This window comes from Pimephales promelas, chromosome 14 (assembly GCF_988280905.1).
Source record: "Pimephales promelas chromosome 14, fPimPro1.hap1.1, whole genome shotgun sequence".
Lineage (NCBI taxonomy): Eukaryota > Metazoa > Chordata > Actinopteri > Cypriniformes > Leuciscidae > Pimephales > Pimephales promelas.
In genome coordinates this window covers 10,268,159-10,290,695 of record NC_142782.1, presented here as the reverse complement: position 1 = coordinate 10,290,695, position 22,537 = coordinate 10,268,159, and the positions used below count along the sequence as shown (strand labels likewise).

At 40.7% G+C, this 22,537-nt stretch overlaps 2 protein-coding genes across 6 annotated transcripts in view; both read left to right on the top strand.

Annotated features, from left to right (window-relative positions):
• Positions 1 to 552, top strand: part of LOC120474868 (dematin) — a gene marked incomplete at its 3' end in the record, with an annotated part of 57,737 nt that extends 57,185 nt beyond the window's left edge. The window contains exons 12-13 of the mRNA XM_089119386.1: positions 324 to 373; positions 478 to 552. Coding sequence (XP_088975512.1) covers positions 324 to 373; positions 478 to 552 — 125 coding nt within the window. The remainder of the gene's footprint in view (positions 1 to 323; positions 374 to 477) is intronic.
• Positions 553 to 5,796: 5,244 nt separating this feature from the next.
• Positions 5,797 to 22,537, top strand: part of LOC120474866 (actin filament-associated protein 1-like 2) — an 86,977-nt gene continuing 70,236 nt past the window's right edge. For 3 of the 5 annotated variants that reach the window (XM_089119384.1, XM_039665484.2, XM_039665483.2), the window contains exon 1: positions 5,815 to 6,068. In XM_089119384.1, coding sequence (XP_088975510.1) covers positions 6,053 to 6,068 — 16 coding nt within the window. In that variant the 5' untranslated portion in view covers positions 5,815 to 6,052. Of the gene's footprint in view, positions 6,069 to 22,537 lie in introns of all 5 variants that reach the window. The other 2 variants (XM_039665482.2, XM_089119385.1) reach the window with 2 other exon arrangements.

Sequence of the window (22,537 nt, the reverse complement as noted above, 5' to 3'; positions counted from 1 at the left end):
ATCCATTCTAGACGACATCTGAGTCAGTCTTTTCACCTGCAGTCAGAGCTTATGGATGACAAACGAATGATCTGAATCAGATTAGAATTTATAGGTCTCTATGGAAAAGGTCAGAGTCTAGAGAACTCTTTTCGAACAATTTCATTATTGCATTACATTCTGAATTCTGTCACTGAAAATGGTTGTGATTCCAGTTTAAAAGGTTGACCTTGTAGTGACCTCTTCTGGTTGAAGAAATGTACTGCATCCAATACTTTTTATATGATGAGTATTTGGATGCTATTTGTGCCAGTACATTAACATGTTTCTTTTCTTTTACACAGCATCCAAATCCCCCTCATTTCCTTCCTACACTAAGACTGGCCTTTCTAGGGTGAGAAATTAAAATCTGATTTGATGTGTCAGATTTTATCAACTACCATTAAGGTGCCATCCTTAATTACACTGATATAATTGTCTTGTGTTTATGTGTTACAGCTGCAGTCTGCTGAATTCTCCTCTTCAAACAGTGATAAAGGGAGTCTAAGTAAGTTTCTATTCTATTCTTTTGTAAGAGTAAATTTATTTTGTTTATTTACACTTCAAGAGGCATTATTCTATTTTATCCTATCCTATAATATTATGTTATATAATAAATCATTGAGCAATCTAGAGTGCCAGAATTTAGACTTATATTTCTATTACTGTTTCAAATAGCGGGGCATTTTTCCGAGTATTACAAGCACTGGTTTCTATATTTTTTACTATTATTTATTTATTTTATTACATATTATTATTTTAATATTATAATTTATACAATATCTTATATTAAGAGTCATCATTTTATTCTGTTTTAAATAGTAGAATAATTTTTATCATGTTTATTTACACTTTAATTAGAGTGCATGGAGTCATTATTCGTATCTATCCTATTGTATTATATTCTGCTTTGTTGTAATCTATTCTGGGTTTTTTTTAAAGAAATAGAAATAAAACTGAATTGAATAGGACAGAAGGTTGTCATGTTTTTATACCTCTTGCTCATTGTATTATAATTTCTCTCTCTCTCTCTCTCTTTCTCTCTCTCTCTCTCTCTGTACAGATTTCCAGGTATGTAACAATTTGCATTATAATAAAGTATAACCAAATAAATGTATATTCTTAACAGCTAAAACAGACCAAATTGCAGGTTAAGTAAAACAAGGAAAACGTTTCGATTACGTATACACCCTTGTTCCTTGAAGTGAACAAAACGCTGCTTGAAACGCTGTGGGAACGCCCCTTGCGTTGTGCGTCATGAAGCACGTGTTGAATCAATCCAATGGCGAGACGGAATGTCATAGGTGGGTGACTTCATCGACCAGGAAACTATAAAGCACCCCAAAATCACAGCCACGACAGCTTCTGAAAGGTCCGAAGCAAGTCGATCACGGGAATGAGCGTCACGTGGGTATAAGCGTTCCCACAGCGTTTCACGCAGCGCCTCGTTCCCTTCAGGGAACTAGGGTTACATACGTAACCGAGACGTTCCCTTTCAGGAACTCAAACTGCGTGAAACTGTGGGAACGCTTATACCCACGTCGCCATTAAAGCAAGTGACGGACTGTGTGAATTAAGAAACACATCCAGCCAAGAGCACCTGCGCCCCAGGAGTGGAGCCGAGATCTAGGTTATAAAACCTGACGAAAGTAAGCGGTGAGGACCAGCCTGCTGTGTAACAAACATCATGGAGAGAAAATCCTAATAATAAGGCTTTGGAAGATGCCATACTCCTAGTAGAATGACCTCGAACAGCCAAAGGCGAAGGCTGACCTCTGGAAAATTTTGAGCAGCAGACAAAGCGCCCTGTAACGGAGCACTGGCAGGGAACAACTGGTCTGACTGCTCTATACCCCTCCTTGAACAGGGCAAGCATCCCTCGGGAAAGCGTTCATATATATATACGACGTGCTTCATGACGTACAACGCAAGGGGCATTCCCACAGCGTTTCACGCAGCTCGAGTTCCTGAAAGGGAACTGCAAAAACAAGCTGTTCATTTTAAATTGACAATTGCATTATCAACATTTCTGATATTTTTAAAGATTTTAGTAGTCAAGCTTTGCAATCTTCAGTTTCAGCAGAATTTTTATTTTTTTAATTTTACAATCAGATTTTTGTTATAATTGCACAAATTACAGTTGTGGTTATGATAGGCTTACAGTGGTCTTCTCTCTTTTATAGAATGGAGATGCCCAAAGCAGAAGGATAGACAGAGGGAATTCACTCCCTAGTATGCTAGAACATAAGGTATAAATGCCAACTAATCTAAAGTGTTTGGTATTCATCAAAGCTGTACATATTGTTGCTAAATTACCGCTTTATCAAGGTCAAAGTTCATTAATTATGTGTTTGCACTATGTGTTCGTTTGGCAGATTTACCCACTTGAGATGCTCATTGTGACCCACAGAGGCAGAAACAAACTCCCACCTGGTGTAGACAGGACAAGACTGGAGGTAAAAATAGTTTTTGCTCATTATTTCATAGTTCTGTTGGGAACAAAGGTTGACCATTGAACCTCTCTCTCCAGAGGCACCTGTCAACTGAGGAATTCCAGAATGTCTTTGGAATGTCCATTGAGGAATTTGACCGGCTCTCCCTTTGGAAGAGGAATGACCTGAAAAAGAAAGTCTCTCTCTTCTAATAGTAGAGAACTGCGTTCTTTTACAAACACTGTCACACATCTGCACTTCCACTTGTGAAAACAGTACAAGCGATGTAAGTTAAGGAAAGATGAGGAATGTGATATAAGGAATGTGATTATGGAGCCAGCAAAAAAATATCAGTTATCCTTATCGTTTGATAAGTCTATATCTGATTCCAGCTAACAATCATGTCTGAGTCATTGATGTTGCCTCTTTTTCTAGTTGCAGCTACTGTCAGGACTTCAGTGAGGTTACTCTCTGTGTGCTTTATAAAGCTGAAATGATACACAAAGACATGAAAGCTAGCAGTGCACATGAAGCCGATATGAATCGCACTAGTTATTTGAGTAGACCAAATTCAGAAGTTCAGATGGACCAGCAGGAACCTGTGAGTTTCATTCACTATAAAGTCACTGCCACACTTTTCAGCCTTTTTGTGCTAAACATGAATTACCAAACCTTTAGAATATGGGTCAGTGACATAACATTCATTTTGCCCCCCAAATCTATTCATTCATTAAAATACATAAAAATGTGATTCATACATGCAGTGACTTCAATACTCCTCTTCTATGATGAGCATGTTTTTTGGGGAGCATACAGTAAAAATGTCAGGGTTATCCAACTGTACCGATATAATGAAAACAGATGAAAAGAATGACTTAACATGAAAACCTGAAGTATTTTTGCATAATCTTTTATTATTTATTAGAAACATATCCAATATTTTAACAAAACTGCTTTACTGTTTATCCATAATTAAAAAAAACCTTTTGTCTGCTAAATTAAAGTACAACCAAAATGCAGAAAAAAAAAACCAGCTTGATATGGTTCTTAAAATTTTAAATAATTTAACCTTTGAATGATGCGGTAAGGTTAGTTCAGGTTGTAAAATGTCATGAAGACTTCCCAAAATCGTCATTATATTTATGAATGAATAAATCATGGGGCCTAATTCGTAATATTTGTTAGAAATATTTACATTACAAAAAATGTACATTAAACATTTTTAAAAGCCGTATATAAAAACATGTATGAACCATAAAACCATTTACCATACCATTTATTATACTTTATAGTCTTATTTGTCATTGACCCATATTTTTTAAAGTGTCTGGATATTTGAATTAAGCAAAGCAGCTATATTGTTGATAGTTTGGAAATTAGTACAATTTATACTAGGGACTATAGATGCACATATTGCACACCCTCATTTTTTACATCTTAACACAAAAAATATTATACCTTAATACCAGTGCAAATACCAGCGGTACGATACACACATATAGCAACAATTCCAATGGCAACAGCGGATGATACAGAGTGAAAGTTTGCTGTTCCAAAGAGAGCTACTGTACATTAGTGAGAGTTTTCTAAATATTGGATATGAGACGTATGAATCCTGCATGGCAAATGTATCCTGCTTTTCTTCAATGATGATGCATTGTGAATTGTGAGTGTGATTAATACTTCTCCTCTTCCGAAAGATGTATTGATTGCAAAGTTTCACTCGCTCCCTCTATTCTTACATCTTTTTTCACTCCCTCTTCCCCATTTTGCTGCTATTGCCTTGCAAAGCACCTTTACTGTTTTGGTTCTATCCTCTTTTGTTCTTTTTGGTTGGAATTTTCTTATTCTTTTTTTTTTTTTTACAGTGCTTCTGTTTTATTGGACAAGGATAGGTTAGGAAATAAAGGGATTTCATATACATTAACACCTGATGGTTGCTGCTTGCCTGATGGTTTGATTTTGCAACCCTGGTTTTTGCTTTGTTATTTACAGTATTTAACTGGCTCCCTTTCAGTTCATGAGTGTGAATTTGAATTGGTCACGACTCACATGCAATTTTAAAAAAATCAACACATTCACTCAGCAGAGATGTTTTTTATTAGTCCACATTTTGCAACAAAGTATACATAATTATGTTAATGAATTAACTATACAGTATTAATTATAATTATATGGAAGAGTTCAACAAATCTAAAAATCTGAATGGGACAGATCCCTGTAGTTCATATATTCTTCTTTCCCACGTCTAATGACATATTATGTGTTGATCTCTGAGCACATGAAATTACTATGCTTTTAGTACTCCAATGACCAAATGAAGTGCTTAGATATAGTGCATGCTTTTTGCCTAGTTTGTACCTACTGAATGGAAATGTAATAAGAGCAAAACAATCACTAAAAAGCAACACATATCAACTTGAGAATTTAGAAGTACAAAAATAGACTTTCCACATTCAGTTTTTTAGAAGCATTGCTCAAAAGGAAATATGTGAGAGCTATTCTTAGCTTTTTGCCTATAACAAACCAATGGTATTATGATAACGTATTTTATGTGAACACAATCTGATACCCGATTTACACTTCACAATACTCAATAATAATGAAATTGTGCTACTTATCAATCTTTTTTTATTTATTTGGGTTTTTTTTTGTGAAAGACTTTTTGCTTGGAATATTTTGCAGTAAGGCACTCATACTTAATCCTAAAGCACTTGATTCACTCATATACCGGTACACTTAAAAGGTTGAATGTTTTCACAGTGAGAAAATAAGCTCTTTTTAACCACATATAGGCCTACATGCATTTGACAATTTTCATGTGAAAAATGTCCCAAATATTAACATAATATTGATCTTTCTCTACTACTTCATGAATAGTGGTTTTCTTCTTTTCCTTTTTTTATGTGAAAGTGTGATGAATGAAATAATAAAATGGATTTAGTAAAGTGAGTGTACATTGTAGTGACTTCTTCAGTTGTAGCCTATTGTTGTTTTATTATTTTGATTTGTAAGTGGCTTACTAATGATTTTAACAGATCATTTGAATTAATATTCAGTTCAATAAAGCTTATGATTTTAACAACATTTTGTGTCTGGTTTTTGGCAGTAATCTTAGCATTTGTTTGGATGCTAAATTGTTTTGGATGTGAAGAAACGTAAAGTTTTGGGACTGGGAGCGAACCTAATGTTTCTCTTTATAAATGAAATTAACAATTACTTCCTCGCGTAGATAAATCATTTACTATTCACTATCACTAGTAGCCAACCATGTTATTTTGTAATTCCCACTATTGTGCGCATTGAAAGCGTAGGTGGCGCTGTTGAGCTATGGTTCATTAGCGGATTTCAGGCGCACAGCTGAAGGCGGAGAGTTCAGTGAAAGAGATGTGGAGTGGATGTTGGTAATGTAGCTGCTTATTCCGACAGTTTTGATGTTATCTTCGTTTGACTGTCGCCTAACCCGCAATTCTTCCTTTATTCACTTCGAAATTGCACTTAAATTTACTTTGACTTCGTTTACACATCCAGTAAGAGACTCAGCGATGAACTCTGGACGCGACCGAGAACATTTCACTTGAACGCTTTGATCATTTCCAACGATGGACAAGCAAAAAGGTATTTCACTGTTTTCACATTAGTCTGTAGTGTGTGTGAGAGTCTTGAGTGCTGCAACTGTGAAAGCTTCACATATCATTGATTCAGACATGTATTTTCCATGTGAAACAACGTTTTTTGGTGTTACTGTAACTTGGGAGTCAGTGGCAGTGTCACGGCATTTGAGATATCGAGCAAGATCCTAAGTTGCTTGTCCGTTGATAATACCACTAGCTGGTAATATTCAATAATTATGTAATTAGAAATTAATAGTTTCTGTCTAAGACCTCTTATCAGGTTAAGTCACCCTTAAGGCTATAACGTTAGCTCTTTTTATCATATATTGTTTCAAAGCAGCTTTACAGTAATAACAGGAAAATTATGCAACAAAGTTTGTTTTGGCTGTACAGCAGATGTAGAAGAAAAAAGTGTCATTGTCCAACTTAAGTAAGTTTGGTGTTGATTATTATTTTTTTTTTTGTAAAAGTAATTTGTTATTAATTAAGATAATTTATCTATAAAGCAACTAGTCTCACAAGTCAGCATCAGAAGTCACAAGTATGTCCAGTATTACAGTATTGTCTAGTAAGGTATTACCTTTTAATGCAGTTAATTTTTTTTATACAAAGTGTCTTAATGAATTAAAGTGCCAAAATGTCTTGGTTAAATAAATCAGTCCCACTGGGATTCAAACCAACAACCTTTTTTTCACTACTATCCGCAAACCTACACCAGTGTAAGAAAACATACATTTCAGCTCTTTCAAATCTCAGAGAGGTGTTGAATTTTTAATAGTTGATTTCTTGTAATTGCAGTTAGTGCTGTTGTAGTCGTGCAGATTTGATTATTGTTCTGGAATGTCAGTAATAATCCTACAGCTTCCCCCATCAGTCACACCGCCATGAATGAAATCTCAGGAGAGGAGTGAGTTTCTTGGTTTGTTTAAGTAAAGGTCAGAGAGCTGTGCTAATTTCACCAGCAGCGGTGTAAAGTCTGACAGGAGCAAATGAGCTTCTCCACCTCCTTTTGTGCTCCTTTTTGTTTCTGAAAAAAAGAGATTACTGTTAAGTTTCAATGCACTTTTTCATTAGTGAAAATTTTTGGCTGGAGTTGGAATATATATAATAATAATAATAATAATAATAATCTAAAATAAATATTGAAAAATTACAGATGTTTCTGATATAAAATTAATTAACTTGGTACATTTTGCAATCATTTTAATGTCAATTTATTTGTTGTATGAGAGCTTAAGACAGATTTAAATGTCAGTTATAAGAACAGTGTTTATTATAAAATATTAATATTGTGAATTGCCATTTAAAATAACTGTTAAGTATATTTTAAGTTCCTGTAATTCTGAATTGTCCGCAGCCATTATAGCCAAAACAAATCTTACTGACCCCAAAGTTTGAATAGTAGTGCATGTAAATATTACTGCTTATTATTTTGACGCAAAAGCTTTGATTTTAAAAAGATTTCTGCTTTTTTGGTTAAACACCCTTTTAAAAACAAATATATAATGATACATCTCATTTAGCCTGGTCATGTATTTTTTTTCCAACAAGCCTTTTTCCTCTTCCCTGTTCTGTCACTATCGGTCAAAACAAGAATGTGACCTCACACACACACACACACACACACAGGCGTAATTTACTGTTAGGAAATGTTCCAACTCATGACCACTTTTTGCCAAAAATCGATTTTGTCCCTACCATTTTGTTTTTTTTAAATCCACTGAAAAACAGTTTGGAAGGATTACAACGCAAAGGAAAATCCCAATCTGACATGTAACAATGTAATACATGTAACACAAAATACATAGATCAGGCCAGTCTGGTGTTCGCCCCGAAATGTATTTTGTGTTACATGTCACATATCGGGATTTATAAACAATAAACACAAGAACAGTTTCTGACCGGTTCAGGAGCAGACACCGGCTCAGGAACAGACGCTGGCTTGTATGCGGCTATCTTGTCCAAAGTCTTTGGATCTGCAGACGTGACGTTAAGTGTTTCTGGATCAGCAGAACTGATGTGTAGAAGCACTGGCTTGGTAGGTTGCATGTGTGGAGCTAGTAGGGCGAGACACTGGGGCGGTGCTGGCAGGGCGAGGCACTGGGGTGGTGCCGGCAGGCCAAGATGCTGGAGCGGCGTCGGAAGGCCGAGGTGCTGGAGTGGTGCCAGCAAAGCAAGTAGTATGGAAATGACCTCTGAACTGACAGTAGGTTTAGGAACAACTTCCAGACCTCTTCTCCTCCGAGAGCGAGAGAGTGCTGCAGTCTCCTCAGCTACCACTGGAGTCGTGGCTGAGAGAGTGGACAGATCTGGGGCAACTGAAATCAGGACCTCCCGGACCACCGGACTTAAGACCCCCGAAGTAGAGTCCTCCCAGACCACTGGTCTTGGGACCCCCTAAGTCAAGTCCTCCTGGACCACTGGGCTTGGGACCCCCTAAGTCAAGTCCTCCCGGATCACTGGTCTTGGGACCCCCATAAGTCAAGTCCTCCCAGACCACTAGGCTTGGGACCCCATAAGTCAAGTCCTCCTGGACCACCGGACTTGGGACCCTGAAGTCGAGTCCTCCCGGACCACCGAAGTCGGGTCCTCCCGGACCACCAGGCTTGGGACCACCCGGACGATAGCGGGCTGCTCCGAGACTGCCTTCGGGACGAGAGCTGGCTGTTCAGGTACAGACTCTGGGACATTAGCAGGCTGCTCCAAGACGGCCTTCATGACGACAGCTGGCTGCTCAGGGACAGATTCCAGGACTTGAGGGACTGTGGATGCCTTCTTCCTCCTCTCTCTCCCTGTTTCTGATGGCGAAGTGGTGCTATCGAGCCCACCACCTCTAGGGGCGCCATGGTCATTTGTACGGCCATCTTGTTAGGAGAGACGGACATCGCTGGTGCTGCTCATTGGCTCCAATGAGGTAAGTAACTGGTAAAACCCCAAAACTCCAGGATCTCCAGGCGCTTCATCACCCATCGAGGGACAAGATCAAAGCAACAATTAAAAAGATCCCTGAGTGTAGCATTGTTAGAACTCAAGCCTGCTGAGAGAGTAAAAAATGCCTAAAACACGCAGTCCACCATCTGGCCCTACATCTGGAGGGCCAGATGGTGGCCCTGCAGATGACTATCCACGATACATATTAGGTGTGTTCGACATCGCCTGCGGCTGGATGCAACCGATCGGCGAGATTAGCCGCGTGCAGGTGGGGAGGAGCTGCAAACGGAGACGTGAAGTCGGACACTTTCTGGTTCCCGTAGTGACCGCTTACGTGGTGTTTGCATGCTTATACCACAGCTGAAGTGAAATAAATGCAACATTTGCCAAATAAACAGATATTTCAGACACATTTTCATTCAATACTTTACTGCTTCATACAGCATCTGTTTGAACTAGAATAAAGTTTATAATCAATGACGTGGAATCAACATTTTTTAATCAGTTTTATTTTGATAAACATGATAAACATGACACAATATAACATTGCGACTACATGAAAAGAGTGTTTACTGTTATAAAATACTGATTTGTGAGCTTTAGTGGAACTAAAGGTGTGAGAATAAACACGAAATGCACGTGATCGTTGTCATGCGGTGAATCCGGCGAATCGTGGAACAGCTGTGTGACATCATCAGAGCTCGTGCAGCCGCTCTTGAGAAGCTGCGCTGGCTGAGTCCTCCGGCTACTCTTGTGTCGCTCTCGCGGTACTTTGATGGCATATGTCACAGTCACGTGGAGTCAGCGCTGCATCAAGTCAGACAAAATTTCTAACCGGCATGCACTGTTTCAAGTCAGCCGCCGATCGGTCTGCGCAGAGCTGCATGAAGTCGAACAAGCCTATTGTCACTATCCACGTTACGTATTGTTGCATTTTTGTATTGCGATATATTGTGGCACGATATATTGCTGCACCTCTAATTTAGACCTACCTATGCTGTATTTATATAAAGCGTTCACAGACTAATTTGCTTAATGTATTTACCTGGTGTCAAAATCAGACACATATAAATCTCAGGAAACAAGATTCTTGGCTGCATGTCAATATCCATGGACCACTGGGTCTTTGCTAAGTTGTAAGGAACACTATATGTGACGCTATATAGTAATATAACACTAAATTTCACTTCACTTTTGCATTTCGGGAAGGCGCCACCATATTTGAAGGATAGATCCGTTATCCGTTTCCATGGTTACTTCTACAGTGAGACCTAGAGATATTTTATTTATTTTTTTGCATTTTTGCCACTATTTCTCTTAGTCTCACTGTCGAAATAACCATGGCAGCGGATAGTGTATTCTTCCAAGATGGCGGCGCCTTCCCGACGCAAAGTGAAAACATTGTGACGTAACTCCTGATTCTCTATATCGAATCCAATCTTTAGTTTAAATGATAATCATTCATTTTACTCATGTTTTCTCAGTTTCACTTTTGTCTCACTTTTGCCACTCAGTCCAGCTGAGGTGGATGTTCTGGCGGGAAAGTGACATCAATGCATTCCGTCTATTTTGAGACACTGCTTATGTTTTATTGGGATAAAAAAAAGAAATGGGGCGATTTTTGCCAGTATTGGGTGGTTGCGTACACAGACTGCAGACACACATTTTTATTCAAACACCTCGTAAAAGTGAATTTTGCATTTGGACACTATTTGAGGTGACTGCCATTGGTAGTGTTGTCCGAAGCCATAGTGGACATTATCGAGTGTACTGATTCAATCCCAATAGTGCAAGTGTATGGAACATCGAGAGTAAACGAGCACAATAACAACTGATAAATGCTCAAGGGCTAGAGAATACCCATAATCCACTGTGAGAGTCATACTAAATGTCTCGACTAAAGATGGCGACCACAGCTAAATCATCCATCCATCCATTTTCCAAACTGCTGGTCCAATGTGGGTACAGTGTAATTAAATATTTTCATCTTACTACTGGAGCTCATCTTTCTACTGGAGTTTGCTAATTTTCAAATAATTATTAAACAATACAAACTGTGCAAAAGCGGCAGCCCTTCCAGCGCACAGTGCCCGAATTCACTTACTCATTTTAATTCACTCCTTCAAGTGGACGATAGTGGACTTATGTAGGGAATAGTGAATGAGGGTATGATTTCGAACACAGTTAGGGAGTATTGAGGTAACTAAATGAACAACAAATGGGAATTACAGTTACAATAGATCACCCTTATTGTAATCTGTCAAAATTATTGTTGGCTTTAGATTTTTCAGTCACTGCTAAAAAATAATTTGGTCAACGTGACCTCTGGTTGACACCTTTTGATCCCACTGAGAACAAGCATACAATCATTGATATCTGCTTGAGATTTCATTCAGTTTTCTTTTCAGACAGACTTTCTATTGTGTCAAACAAAAGGGTCAAGTGTCAACAAGTGGTCAAATGAGTTGACAAGAGGTTATACACCCTTTTGAAGCATTTTGGCCACGAATGCAAAATGTCTATCTGTGTCCTCAGCAACACAAACACACAAAGTGGGTGTTTGAAGCATTTCCGAAATGTTGATGACGCCCATGTGCTTTGGGGCATTAGTTTTGCTGATGAATCATCTGCAGAGGGTGGCCTCACCCCCTCATAGAACATGACTTAGAAGTGGTTGTGTATTTACATTTAATATGAATGCAGCCACTGTTGCGTGAGAACATACAGTGAAGGACTTTTATTTCATATTGTTTAACAAAAGATCAGTAGAATGCAGAACTTTTTGATAATGTAAAGATGTATTTGGTTGAAAATGAATTTATACTGTAATATGGATAAAAAGAGACTTACAAGCAAATGCTCAAAGTTTAACTTAACTTAAATCTTCTTTTGAGTTAGGTTATGGAGAGGGAAAGTTAAATATAGAGATAATGAAATTATAGAGTTCAAGTGTATAGTAATTTACCTTGTCAAACAGTTCACATAGGTTTATATGAAATGGATATAAAAATGTTCAGCATCACTTTCTATGATATTCATCATTGTGTCATTGTGTCTTGTTACTGTGCACACTGCACAGACAGTAGATTCCCAAAGAAAATCATTTGGCCTTGTCACAAAGTTTGTGAAACCTTGTTGGAAAAAATGTTGACAATTAAGCATTTAATGGACGTCTAAGTTGCAGTAAAAGCCATTTTGCTTCCACTATATTACTACACTACATTGTTTTAAATTATCTATACATTATGTTATTATTCAATGCACAGCACAGATTAAGTTGCATTTCCTGGAACAGTCCTTTTAATGTCATTACTAAAAGATGACACAAGTTTTGTTTTGAACAAGGATTGGTAACTAATCCACAAGTTTCCGAGGGGCGCTCCTGTAAAAAATAAAGTGGGTGAAACTTCCGGTGACGCGGCGGAAGTAGCATTCCAATGGTATTTTGTGTGTTAGTTAGCGAAGAGGCTAGCTGTTTTTCGGAGAATTATTTTACTATTTAAAGATGCAAATCTTTATGAGAAATGTCGTTACGGAGCTCAGGGACAACATGTGCTGTTCGCGGTTGTATGTATAACCGGACTAAACTAATTCAGTGGCTTAAACGTGATTGTTTTGAACATAAGCTGAAAACGAAATAAGAGTGATCCTGCCAACGACTGTAGTTTCCATCACCTCCCAAAAGACGACGAATCTTCCTGTGTACATTTGTTTAAATTCTTTATGTTCAATAAACTCTATCAGCATGTGTTTGGCTGTTCTCTACTGATGTTACAGCTAAACTCAGGATCAAAGCCTGTGTTGACAGAATACCACATGTGCCAGTTAATGTATTCAAGCAGCACATTCATTTATAATTTTGAATAAACTCCAAAGCACAATGACTAAGTGTGTATTTTTTATTTTAATTGTTTGTCAGCTCACACAACTGTCGGTCAACATGCCTTGATGAGTATTGATTATTAATAATGTTATTATAATACTCCCAATCAACTACTGCGGAGGGTAAAGGTACTGTTATTTCACCCTTTTTAATTTCGTTGAGGTTGTGTTCCCACATCGTTAGCTAGTCTGGATCGCTATAACTTGAATGACTGTCAACTGTTGAATGAACGAGTGTCAAGCATGTCAAATCGCCCTTTGTTTACTTCCAACCGGAAGTCACGCCCACTTTTGACGCAAGGCCTCATGGGGCGTAGGAAACTTGTGGATAAGATGGATCCATAAAAAAAAACCATTCCATATCATTAGTGCATTTTATTGCTCAATATTAGTGTTTGAGATGCCATGGCAGCAATGACTAATGTAAAGGTACAGTTAGACACATCATCAATCCAAGGGTTTTCCTCTTTAAGTGGGCCCAGTTAAAGCACAGGTGGGCCCAGTTAAAGGTACTACAGGAGTGTGCTTTAAGGAAAATTTGGTTAGAAGAAAGGACTTTAGGAAAAAAAGGTTTATTAGAACCTCAAAGAGATAAAGGATACGGGTTTGTGTGTGTTTGACTTCGATGGAAGCCAGTAGCGGGCTGCTTTGACCTTTGAAACGTTGTTATGACAATGCTCAATATTTCTCCTCCACAAAGTGAGAATGGGTGGGGCAACTTCTTAGCAAACAGTTGTTATTGGCTCAAGTCTACGAGAAACAGTGGAATATCAAATGTCATTTAAAATTAGAAAATATCACATACATAATAGTCAGATTAAGGCAACACATTGCTTTCTAAAGTTGCAAATAGTGTGGCACTGAGACATGGGGGAGTTTGGAGAAGAAAAGAGACTAGTGTGAAGACTGAGACCTTGAGAATGACAGTCTGAAGGACAGAGGGCCTTCGCCACAGGCAGCTATTGACATCTGGCTGGAGCTCTGTTTGCATAATGACCTTACTGTTAGCACTCCATCCCCAGCTCTGTCACATCTGAAGGTCAGTGTGTTCAATAAATGAAAACAGAAGTCTCATACATTTTTACAGAAAGGTTTTTTAAAATAGGTGCTTACTATGTAAGTGTCTGTGGCGAGCTGGACAAGGCCGAAGGCCATGAGAGAACGGAGTGAGGCATAAAGCAGGAGCAATGACGGTGAAGAGTGAGACAGGAATAGGACTGTGTTTTGTTTCTGTTTTTTGTGGCCAGCAGTCATCCGTGAGGGGCTGCTGGCTAATAATTTAATTGTTTTATTTGTTTTATTTTATATTATTAAACTTCAAACTTAAAGTTTAATTACTTAAAATAAAACAAATACAAAAATTAAAGTATAACTTGAGCTTTCTCACAACCTTCTGCCTCATCCTGCTTGCCACAGTGATATTTCCCATCTATGGGACCGCAGTGGCTCAGTGGTTCATGTGGGTTCATTGTATACGAACCGAAAGGTTGGTGGTCCAATCCTTGGTTCCACCTGACCAAGTGTCGAGGTGTCCATGAGTAAGACACCTAACCCCAGCTGCTCCCGACGAGCTGGCTGGCGCCTTGCATGGCTGACACCGCATGTATGAATGAGTGTATGAATGGGTGAATGTGAGGCAAATGTAAAGCACTTTGGTGGCCATTAGGTCTATGAAGGCGCTATATAAATGCAGTCCATTTACCATCACCTCTACAGCCCCAATTTTTTTTTTTTTTTTTTTTGAAGAATAACAGATTTCTGGTATTTTCAATAGAATGTTTAACTGTGAGCTGTTCATCCACAGTATCTTTTATTTGCATTTATTTGTTGTTTGCATTCATTTGTGACTGCAAAATGGTGTCAGTTACTAGTGTAACCCCGTTCCCTGATGGTCGGAACGAAGGCGTTGTGTCAAATACTGACACAAGGGGTCAGTCTTGGGAGACCCAAACACCTCTGAAGTGTTTAGAACAGTCCAATGAAGTTGGAATATGGAATTTGCATGTCTGGCAACTACCGCAGACATATAAGGATGCCAGCGTGCTCCACACATTCAGGTTTGACGGCATCTCGACCACTTCAGTGACAGTTCCTGACAGAGAGTTGTGGCAGGAAGGACGAGGGTTCCCCTCCATTAGGGAACAAGGGTTACACTAGTAACCTTGACGTTCTCTTTCTGTCGGTCATTTTCGACATTGTGTTGAAATACAGACACTAGTTGTCCCTATACTACACTCTAGGGCTGTAACGATACACCAAACCCTCGATTCGGTTCGTATCACGATTTTTGACCCACGATTCCATTCGTATCGCGATTCTAGATTCTATCACAGGGTGAAAAAATAGATTTTGAGAGGAAAAAATATACAGGTATTTTTATTAAATAACATTTGGAAAAACTTGTATAATCTGAACACCAAAAAACAATAATAACTGCAAATTATTAAACTAAACTAGGTAGTGTAGGCTGCTGCTTTTGGGTTGTTTTCTGTGCTCCAACTAAATTTATTTCGGGATGGTGCCGTTGGATGCATGTTAGTTAGACGAGTTGCTGGTCAATTGAGAAAGCTTATTAAAACACTTAAGGCAAATTTGGTGGGTATTGACTAGCCTACATGATTGCCATCCTTATTCTCCATCGTGTAGCCGAAATGTTGCCATATACTGCTGACTGAAATGTATTTGGAGGGTCCGCAATCTCTGGGTTGTTTTTCATGTTTCTTCACGTTCTTCAACTTGCTCACGTCACATGGAAAGGTAGTCACGACTCACATGGTAAAGTAAAAAGACGCTTACAAGTTAAAGGGTTAGTTCACCCAAAAATGAAAATTAAGTCATTAATTACTCACCCCCATGCTGTACCAACCCCGTAAGACCTTCGTTCATCTTCGGAACACAAATAAAGATATTTTTGATTGAATCTGAGAGCTGGATCAGTCCTACATAGAATGCCTAAGGGACTGGCTCTTGACGGCCCATAAAGTCATTAAAGAAAAGGTTTAAATATTCCATGTGCCTACAGCGGCTCAATTATAAGTTTATCAAGCGACGAGACTACTTTTTGTGCGAAAAAAACATAAATAACGACTTAATTCGACTATTCTATTACTTCCTTATGGGCGCATGCGCGAGAACTGAGACGAGGACGTTCTTCTCCTTCGACTACTTTTTGTTACCGGCTGCTCCGCTTAGGAGTATTACCGCCACCTACCGTATAAAATGATGATCCATATATAAGGCGTTTCGGATTATAAGGAACACTGTCGTTTTTTGAGAAGATTAAAGGCTTTTAAGTGCACCTTGTAGTGCGGAAAATACGCTAATTGAAAAGCATATGTACAGCGCGCATCTTCCTCTGCTTGTAAACAGAACGTTTTGCGCTTCCAGCTATATCAGCACATCATCTTATACGGTAGGGGGCGGTAAAACTCCTAAGCGGAGCAGCCGGTAACAAAAAGTAGTCGAAGGAGAAGAACGTCCTCGTCTCAGTTCTCGCGCATGCGCCAATAAGGAAGTAATAGAATAGTCGAATAAAGCCGTTATTTATGTTTTTTTCGCACAAAAAGTAGTCTTGTCGCTTGATAAACTTATAATTGAGTCGCTGTAGGCACATGGAATATTCAAACCTTTTCTTTAATGACTTTATGGGCCGTCAAGAGCCAGTCCCTTAGGCTTTCTATGTAGGACTGATCCAGCTCTCAGATTCAATCAAAAATATCTTTATTTGTGTTCCGAAGATGAACGAAGGTCTTACGGGGTTGGTACAGCATGGGGGTGAGTAATTAATGACTTAATTTTCATTTTTGGGTGAACTAACCCTTTAAACATTTTAAGATAGTTGGTTACTGAGTATTTAGTTATAGAATATCAAATAGGTTGTTTCATACGGATTACATAAACAGAGAGCAGTCTGTTTTCTTTCGTTTTGTTCTTTTTAAAAGTAGACATTTCAATATAGATATATTTCTCAGGTCTATAGGCTTATAGGGTTTCGATTCATGAGACGAGCTCCGGTTCAGGCGCCAGCACCCCAATGTCCTGATTATCTGTGCTAGCTATATTTTCTTCTTATTTATTAATTCCAGGCAATTGGTTGATGAAATATTTATTAAAATTTAGATGCAATTAATTAAAAACAAATTTCAATTTAAATAAAGTCTTGTGCTTTCTGTTTGAAGTCTCTGAAAGTTTTAGTGCCGCTTCCAGAGAACTGTCACGACATTGTTTTTTTTCCCTATTAACTGCATATGAAACACGAAAGACGAAAAATAAAACAAAATAAATATTTTATGTTCTGGGGAGAGCCAACCCTTCATCTGATGGGTAGCCTGTGACGATCACCAGTTGGAGTGCCCCAGAGAATCACCAGAGGGCACTCCACATCAGAACTGATCACTTCACCAGAACTCCGTTTCCCATAATGCCTCATCCCTGTGACTGATTACACACACACCTGCACCTCATTTCAGACTGCCTATATAAGCCACACTCAAACAAGGACTCCTTGCGAAGTATTGCATTGCCACGGCTTGTAATTTCTGAGCGTTTATTCTGTTTCTTGTTTCTCTGGTTTTGATCCTGGTTTGTTTCCTGACTTCTGCCTGTTTGCTGCCTGCCCCGATCTTCTGCCTGTTAACTGACGATTCTCTGTGCTCACTCTCTGGATACCCTGTTTTGCCGCTCTCTGACCCTTGCCTGTTCAACTACTCTCTATTAAAGCTGCACTTGGATCCTATCTCGTCTCCAGCCTCGTAACAGAATACTTCGCCACACAAAGATCCAGCGGCTTTCCCTGTGGATACCAGCCATGGACACAGCAGCCCAAATTCTGTGTCTCCGTCAGGGGAATCGTTTGATTGAGGAGTACGTAGAAGATTTTATCAAGCTAGCACCTTTCACCTCTATGAGCCAGGACTGCCTGATGATCTTCTTCCGAGGAGGGCTATCAGAACCGCTCAGTTCATTCATGCCCTTGCATGAGCCTAACGGGACATTAGAGAGCTATATTGAACTGGCCCTTCTGTTAAGTGGTTCAGTGTATACGGTGGGTATGGTAGATGAGGAACTCCGTGAACCCACAGTATCCCCTCGGACCGAGTTTCTTCACATCACACCCACCAACCCAGCCATCGGATTGGTCTATGGCCATCTAGGACTTGTTTCCAGCGTGGCTGACCCCCCGCTAATGTCAACTCGTGCTACCAAGAGAACCATCGCTCACTTCAGCCACGTCTCAGCAGAGCTTCCAGAAGAGTCTCGCCACATCTCAGCAGAGCTTCCAGAAGAGCCTCGCCACGTCTCAGCAGAGCCTCGCCACGTCTCAGCAGAGCTTCCAGAGCCTCGCCACTTCTCAGCAGAGCTTCCAGAGCCTCGCCACGTCAGCCCTGCCAAGCCTGAGCTCCACGTCAGCCCTGCCGAGCCTGAGCTCCACGTCAGCCCTGCCGAGCCTGCACTCACCGTCAGCCCTGCCGAGTCTGCGCTCACCGTCAGCCCTGCCGAGCCTGCGCTCACCGTCAGCCCTGCCGAGCCTGCGCTCACCGTCAGCCCTGCCGAGCCTGCGCTCACCGTCAGCCCTGCCGAGCCTGAGACGCTTCACGTCACTCCTTCAGAGCCAGTGTCTAAGGACAAGATGGCCGCCTCAGAGCCATTGTCTAAGGACAAGATGGCCGCCTCCAAGCCAGTGTCTTCGGACAAGATGGTTGCCTCCAAGCCAGTGTCTTCGGACAATATGGCCGCATCTAAGCTGGTGGTGTCTGTTCCTAAGCCTGATCCAGTGTCTGTTCCTGTGTCTGCTTCTGTTTCTGAGCAGGTATCAGTTCCTAGTCCTGAACCAGGGTCCGTTCCAGAACAACCGATGAATGTTCCTGAGTGGATGCCTGCTCCTGTTTCATGGCCGCCTGAGGGGTCTTCACCGCCGTGGCCGCCCGAGGGGTCTTCACCGCCGTGGCCGCCCGAGGGGTCTTCACCGCCGTGGCCGCCCGAGGGGTCTTCACCGCCGTGGCCGCCCGAGGGGTCTTCACCGCCGTGGCCGCCTGAGGGTCCCACAGTTCCGCCCTGGCCACGTCCACAGCCTGCTCTGCCCTGGCCATGCCCACAGTTTGCTTCGCCTTGGACGCCCGAGGGTCCGACAGCTCCGCCCTGGCCTTCGCCTCGTCCAGCTCCGCCCTGGCCTTCGCCTGCACAGCCTGCTCCGCTCTGGTTGCCTGCTCAGCCTGATACGCTCTGGTCGCCTGCTCCTCTTCTGCTTCACGGACCTGGCCCTCCATCCCACCCCCAGATCCGCCTTCGCTCCACCGCCCACCTGGACAGTTTTGTTTGTTTTGAGCGTCTGGAAGCCGCTCTTTGGGGTGGGGCTATGTGACGATCACCAGTTGGAGTGCCCCAGAGAATCACCAGAGGGCACTCCACATCAGAACTGATCACTTCACCAGAACTCCGTTTCCCATAATGCCTCATCCCTGTGACTGATTACACACACACCTGCACCTCATTTCAGACTGCCTATATAAGCCACACTCAAACAAGGACTCCTTGCGAAGTATTGCATTGCCACGGCTTGTAATTTCTGAGCGTTTATTCTGTTTCTTGTTTCTCTGGTTTTGATCCTGGTTTGTTTCCTGACTTCTGCTTGTTTGCTGCCTGCCCCGATCTTCTGCCTGTTAACTGACGATTCTCTGTGCTCACTCTCTGGATACCCTGTTTTGCCGCTCTCTGACCCTTGCCTGTTCAACTACTCTCTATTAAAGCTGCACTTGGATCCTATCTCGTCTCCAGCCTCGTAACATAGCCAGTGTAATTTACAGAATTATATACTGTGTATATATATATATATATATATATATATATATATAGGCCTATATTTTTGCCACCTAAATATTAAAGATGTTTTGTGTCGTGTCCGTGTACGCGTGTGTATTTTCCTCATATTAAATATAAAATGCATGTGTAGACTTATATTTTTCTAATGTCTAGACTTACTGGATTTTATTAAGGGAGTATGCAATGGACATAAACAGAAGTGTCAATATATTGGTGTTAAATGCATTTTCTGAGAATTTATATTTCAAGTTTTGGCTAATTTACCCTCAACTAGTCTTATGATGTAGGTCAATGTATTTTATAATGTTAACTTCAAATAATATTAATAGTAATTTAAAGATGTGGTAGCATTGGATCTGAACGGGAAGGATAACTCTGGGAGGTGGAAGGGGTGTGTCGTGATTCTGCCTTCTCACATCGCGATACAGTATTGTGGACCTGAGTATCGCGATTTTGATTTTATATTGCATATCATTACAGCCCTTGGTGCGGTGGAGATGCAGAGAAAAGCCTCTGCTTGGGTAAATTAAATTGTGTTTAAACGTGCATGCATCCATTCAAGTTTGTAAAAGTGTACAAAGTGTATTTTAATAAAAGTTGCTGCATGGTGAACATATTTTGATTACCAAAAACCAGGACACATGGCCCAGAAAACAAATGATACTTGAAGTTCACTCAAAGATGCCTTATTAATTTCAATACAATTAAAATAGGCCAGGGGTTCTCAACTCCAGTCCTCGCGACCCACTGCTCTGCATATCGTGTATGTCTCTCTTATTTAACACACCTTAGGCTGATTCCCAATTCTCTGTCTTACCCCTTCCCCTTAACCCTTCCCCTTCATCTTACCCCAAGACCTTGTCCCTCGAAAACGAGTGGTAAACGCTAGTGCAAACATAACCTTATGAAATGAGACACCACTCGGTTACGTCATCTTACATCGTCCTTAACTGGCGTCTGTGTCACCCGGGGCAACAAGTGTTGATCACAATCAAACTTCTCGAAACTTTCAAGATGCCGTCAAAATGTCCGGGATTGGGCTTTTGCTTTCCGTCTTCACTATTCATTATGTTTACATGCACAAGGTGTTGTTTCAATCGGACTGAATTCATTCATTTAAATCGGTGAATCTGAATGTATTGTTGATCTAATATTCCTGTGTTTTCGACTCAGTCGGGATCCGTTTGAAGCTGAATACATCATCTGAGAAGCTGATCACGTACGTGTCTGTGTCAAATAATGTACACATAATGAATGGCGACTGTAGAAAGCAAAAGCTGAATCCCGAACATTTTGGGTGATCTTGAAATGTGGGACTGATTGTGCAAAACAGCAATGTAACGTTAGCATAGCCTAGCGTAGCAAAGTAGTGATTTTTAAAAACTTTAAAAACGTTTTATTAAACAACATAGTTGAAAATATATATGTACCTAATTGTGTAGAGCACAAAACAAGACGGTCATATTTTTTTATCAATCATTTAAGCAAAAAAACTTGTGCATTTCTTACCCCTTGGTTTCAAGTAAGCTCGTGAAAATTCTTGGTCTTAAGGGGTATATACCCCTTCACCTTACCCCTACCCCTAGATCAAAATGAGAATTGGGATAGCCCTTCCTCTCACGTGAACGTGCAAAACTATGGGGAAGGGGAAGGGGGAAGGGGTAAGACAGACAATTGGGATTCAGCCTTATTCAGATCCTCAGCTCGTTAGTATAGACTCTATCCTAACGAGCTGAGGATCTGAATCAGGTTTGTTAAATAAGGGAGACATACACAATTTTCAGAGCAGTGGCTCGTGAGGACTGGAGTTGAGAACCCCTGAAATATGCTATGCCCCCTCTGTGGATAGAAAATTGTTATATTAATACACAAATTCAGATAGCCTAGGCTTCTCAGAGGATACTCAACATGTTTTATTATGACAGGTTTAAAAAATAACGAATGAAATAATGATTAAATATAATGTCTCTTCTGTATTAGAAAAATAAATATATAAATATTAATTAACTAAAAGAAATACCTTAAAATTGAACAAAAATACCTCTCACAAACGTACAAAAACAAACTAGTTCCCTTTCGTCCTGGGAACTCCAACGTGTCGTCGGGAAGTTCCCTGACGAATCTTTGCATTCCGCAAGCCGCCTACAATCGCGGATATAAAAGCGAAAGTAAACAGTGCATAGACGCTTTTTGCTTCGGAGCCTCTCAGAGCTTACCTGCTGTTCTGAATAAAACGAGCCTGGTGAAGAAACGTTCGGGGTGCTGGTGTGACGGTGCTTCCAGTGGTCTTCGTCTCAAGTGCAGCACGCGGTTGCAGTTTCCGGGGTGTCTGCGGCAGAGATCCCTCGGCGCTTCAGCACTGAAGACCAGTTTCTTTTTTGTTTTCTTTTCTGTTTTCTTTTACTGAAAGATTTCCACGGTGTGTTTGCGTCCTTTTTAGGATGTCGAATCGCCCGTGCGTTTCTGTTCCCGGAAATGGCTGCTATGCTCGAACGGGTGGCCACGAATGTCGGGATTGCGTGGAACCCTCCACCGGTTTCCGAACCTTCGCAGCTGGATGATTGGGTTCGCGGAGCGGGTCGTGCTGTTGCCCCACGGCCTGCTCCAGTCCCTTTCTTTCCCGAAGTGCATGAGTAGTTGAGGAAGTCTTGGCCGGTGCCTCTGGCGCTGAGACGGAGGCAACCTCGCTCCTCCTTCCTCACCACCCTGGATAGCGGGGCGGCGCATGGGTACAAGGGAATCCCCCCAGTGGAGCGGTCTGTCGCGATGCAGCTGTGTCTGAAGACCGCCTCCTCCTTGCAGGGTACCTCTTCACTCCCCTCCTGCGCCTGTAGGTTTTCC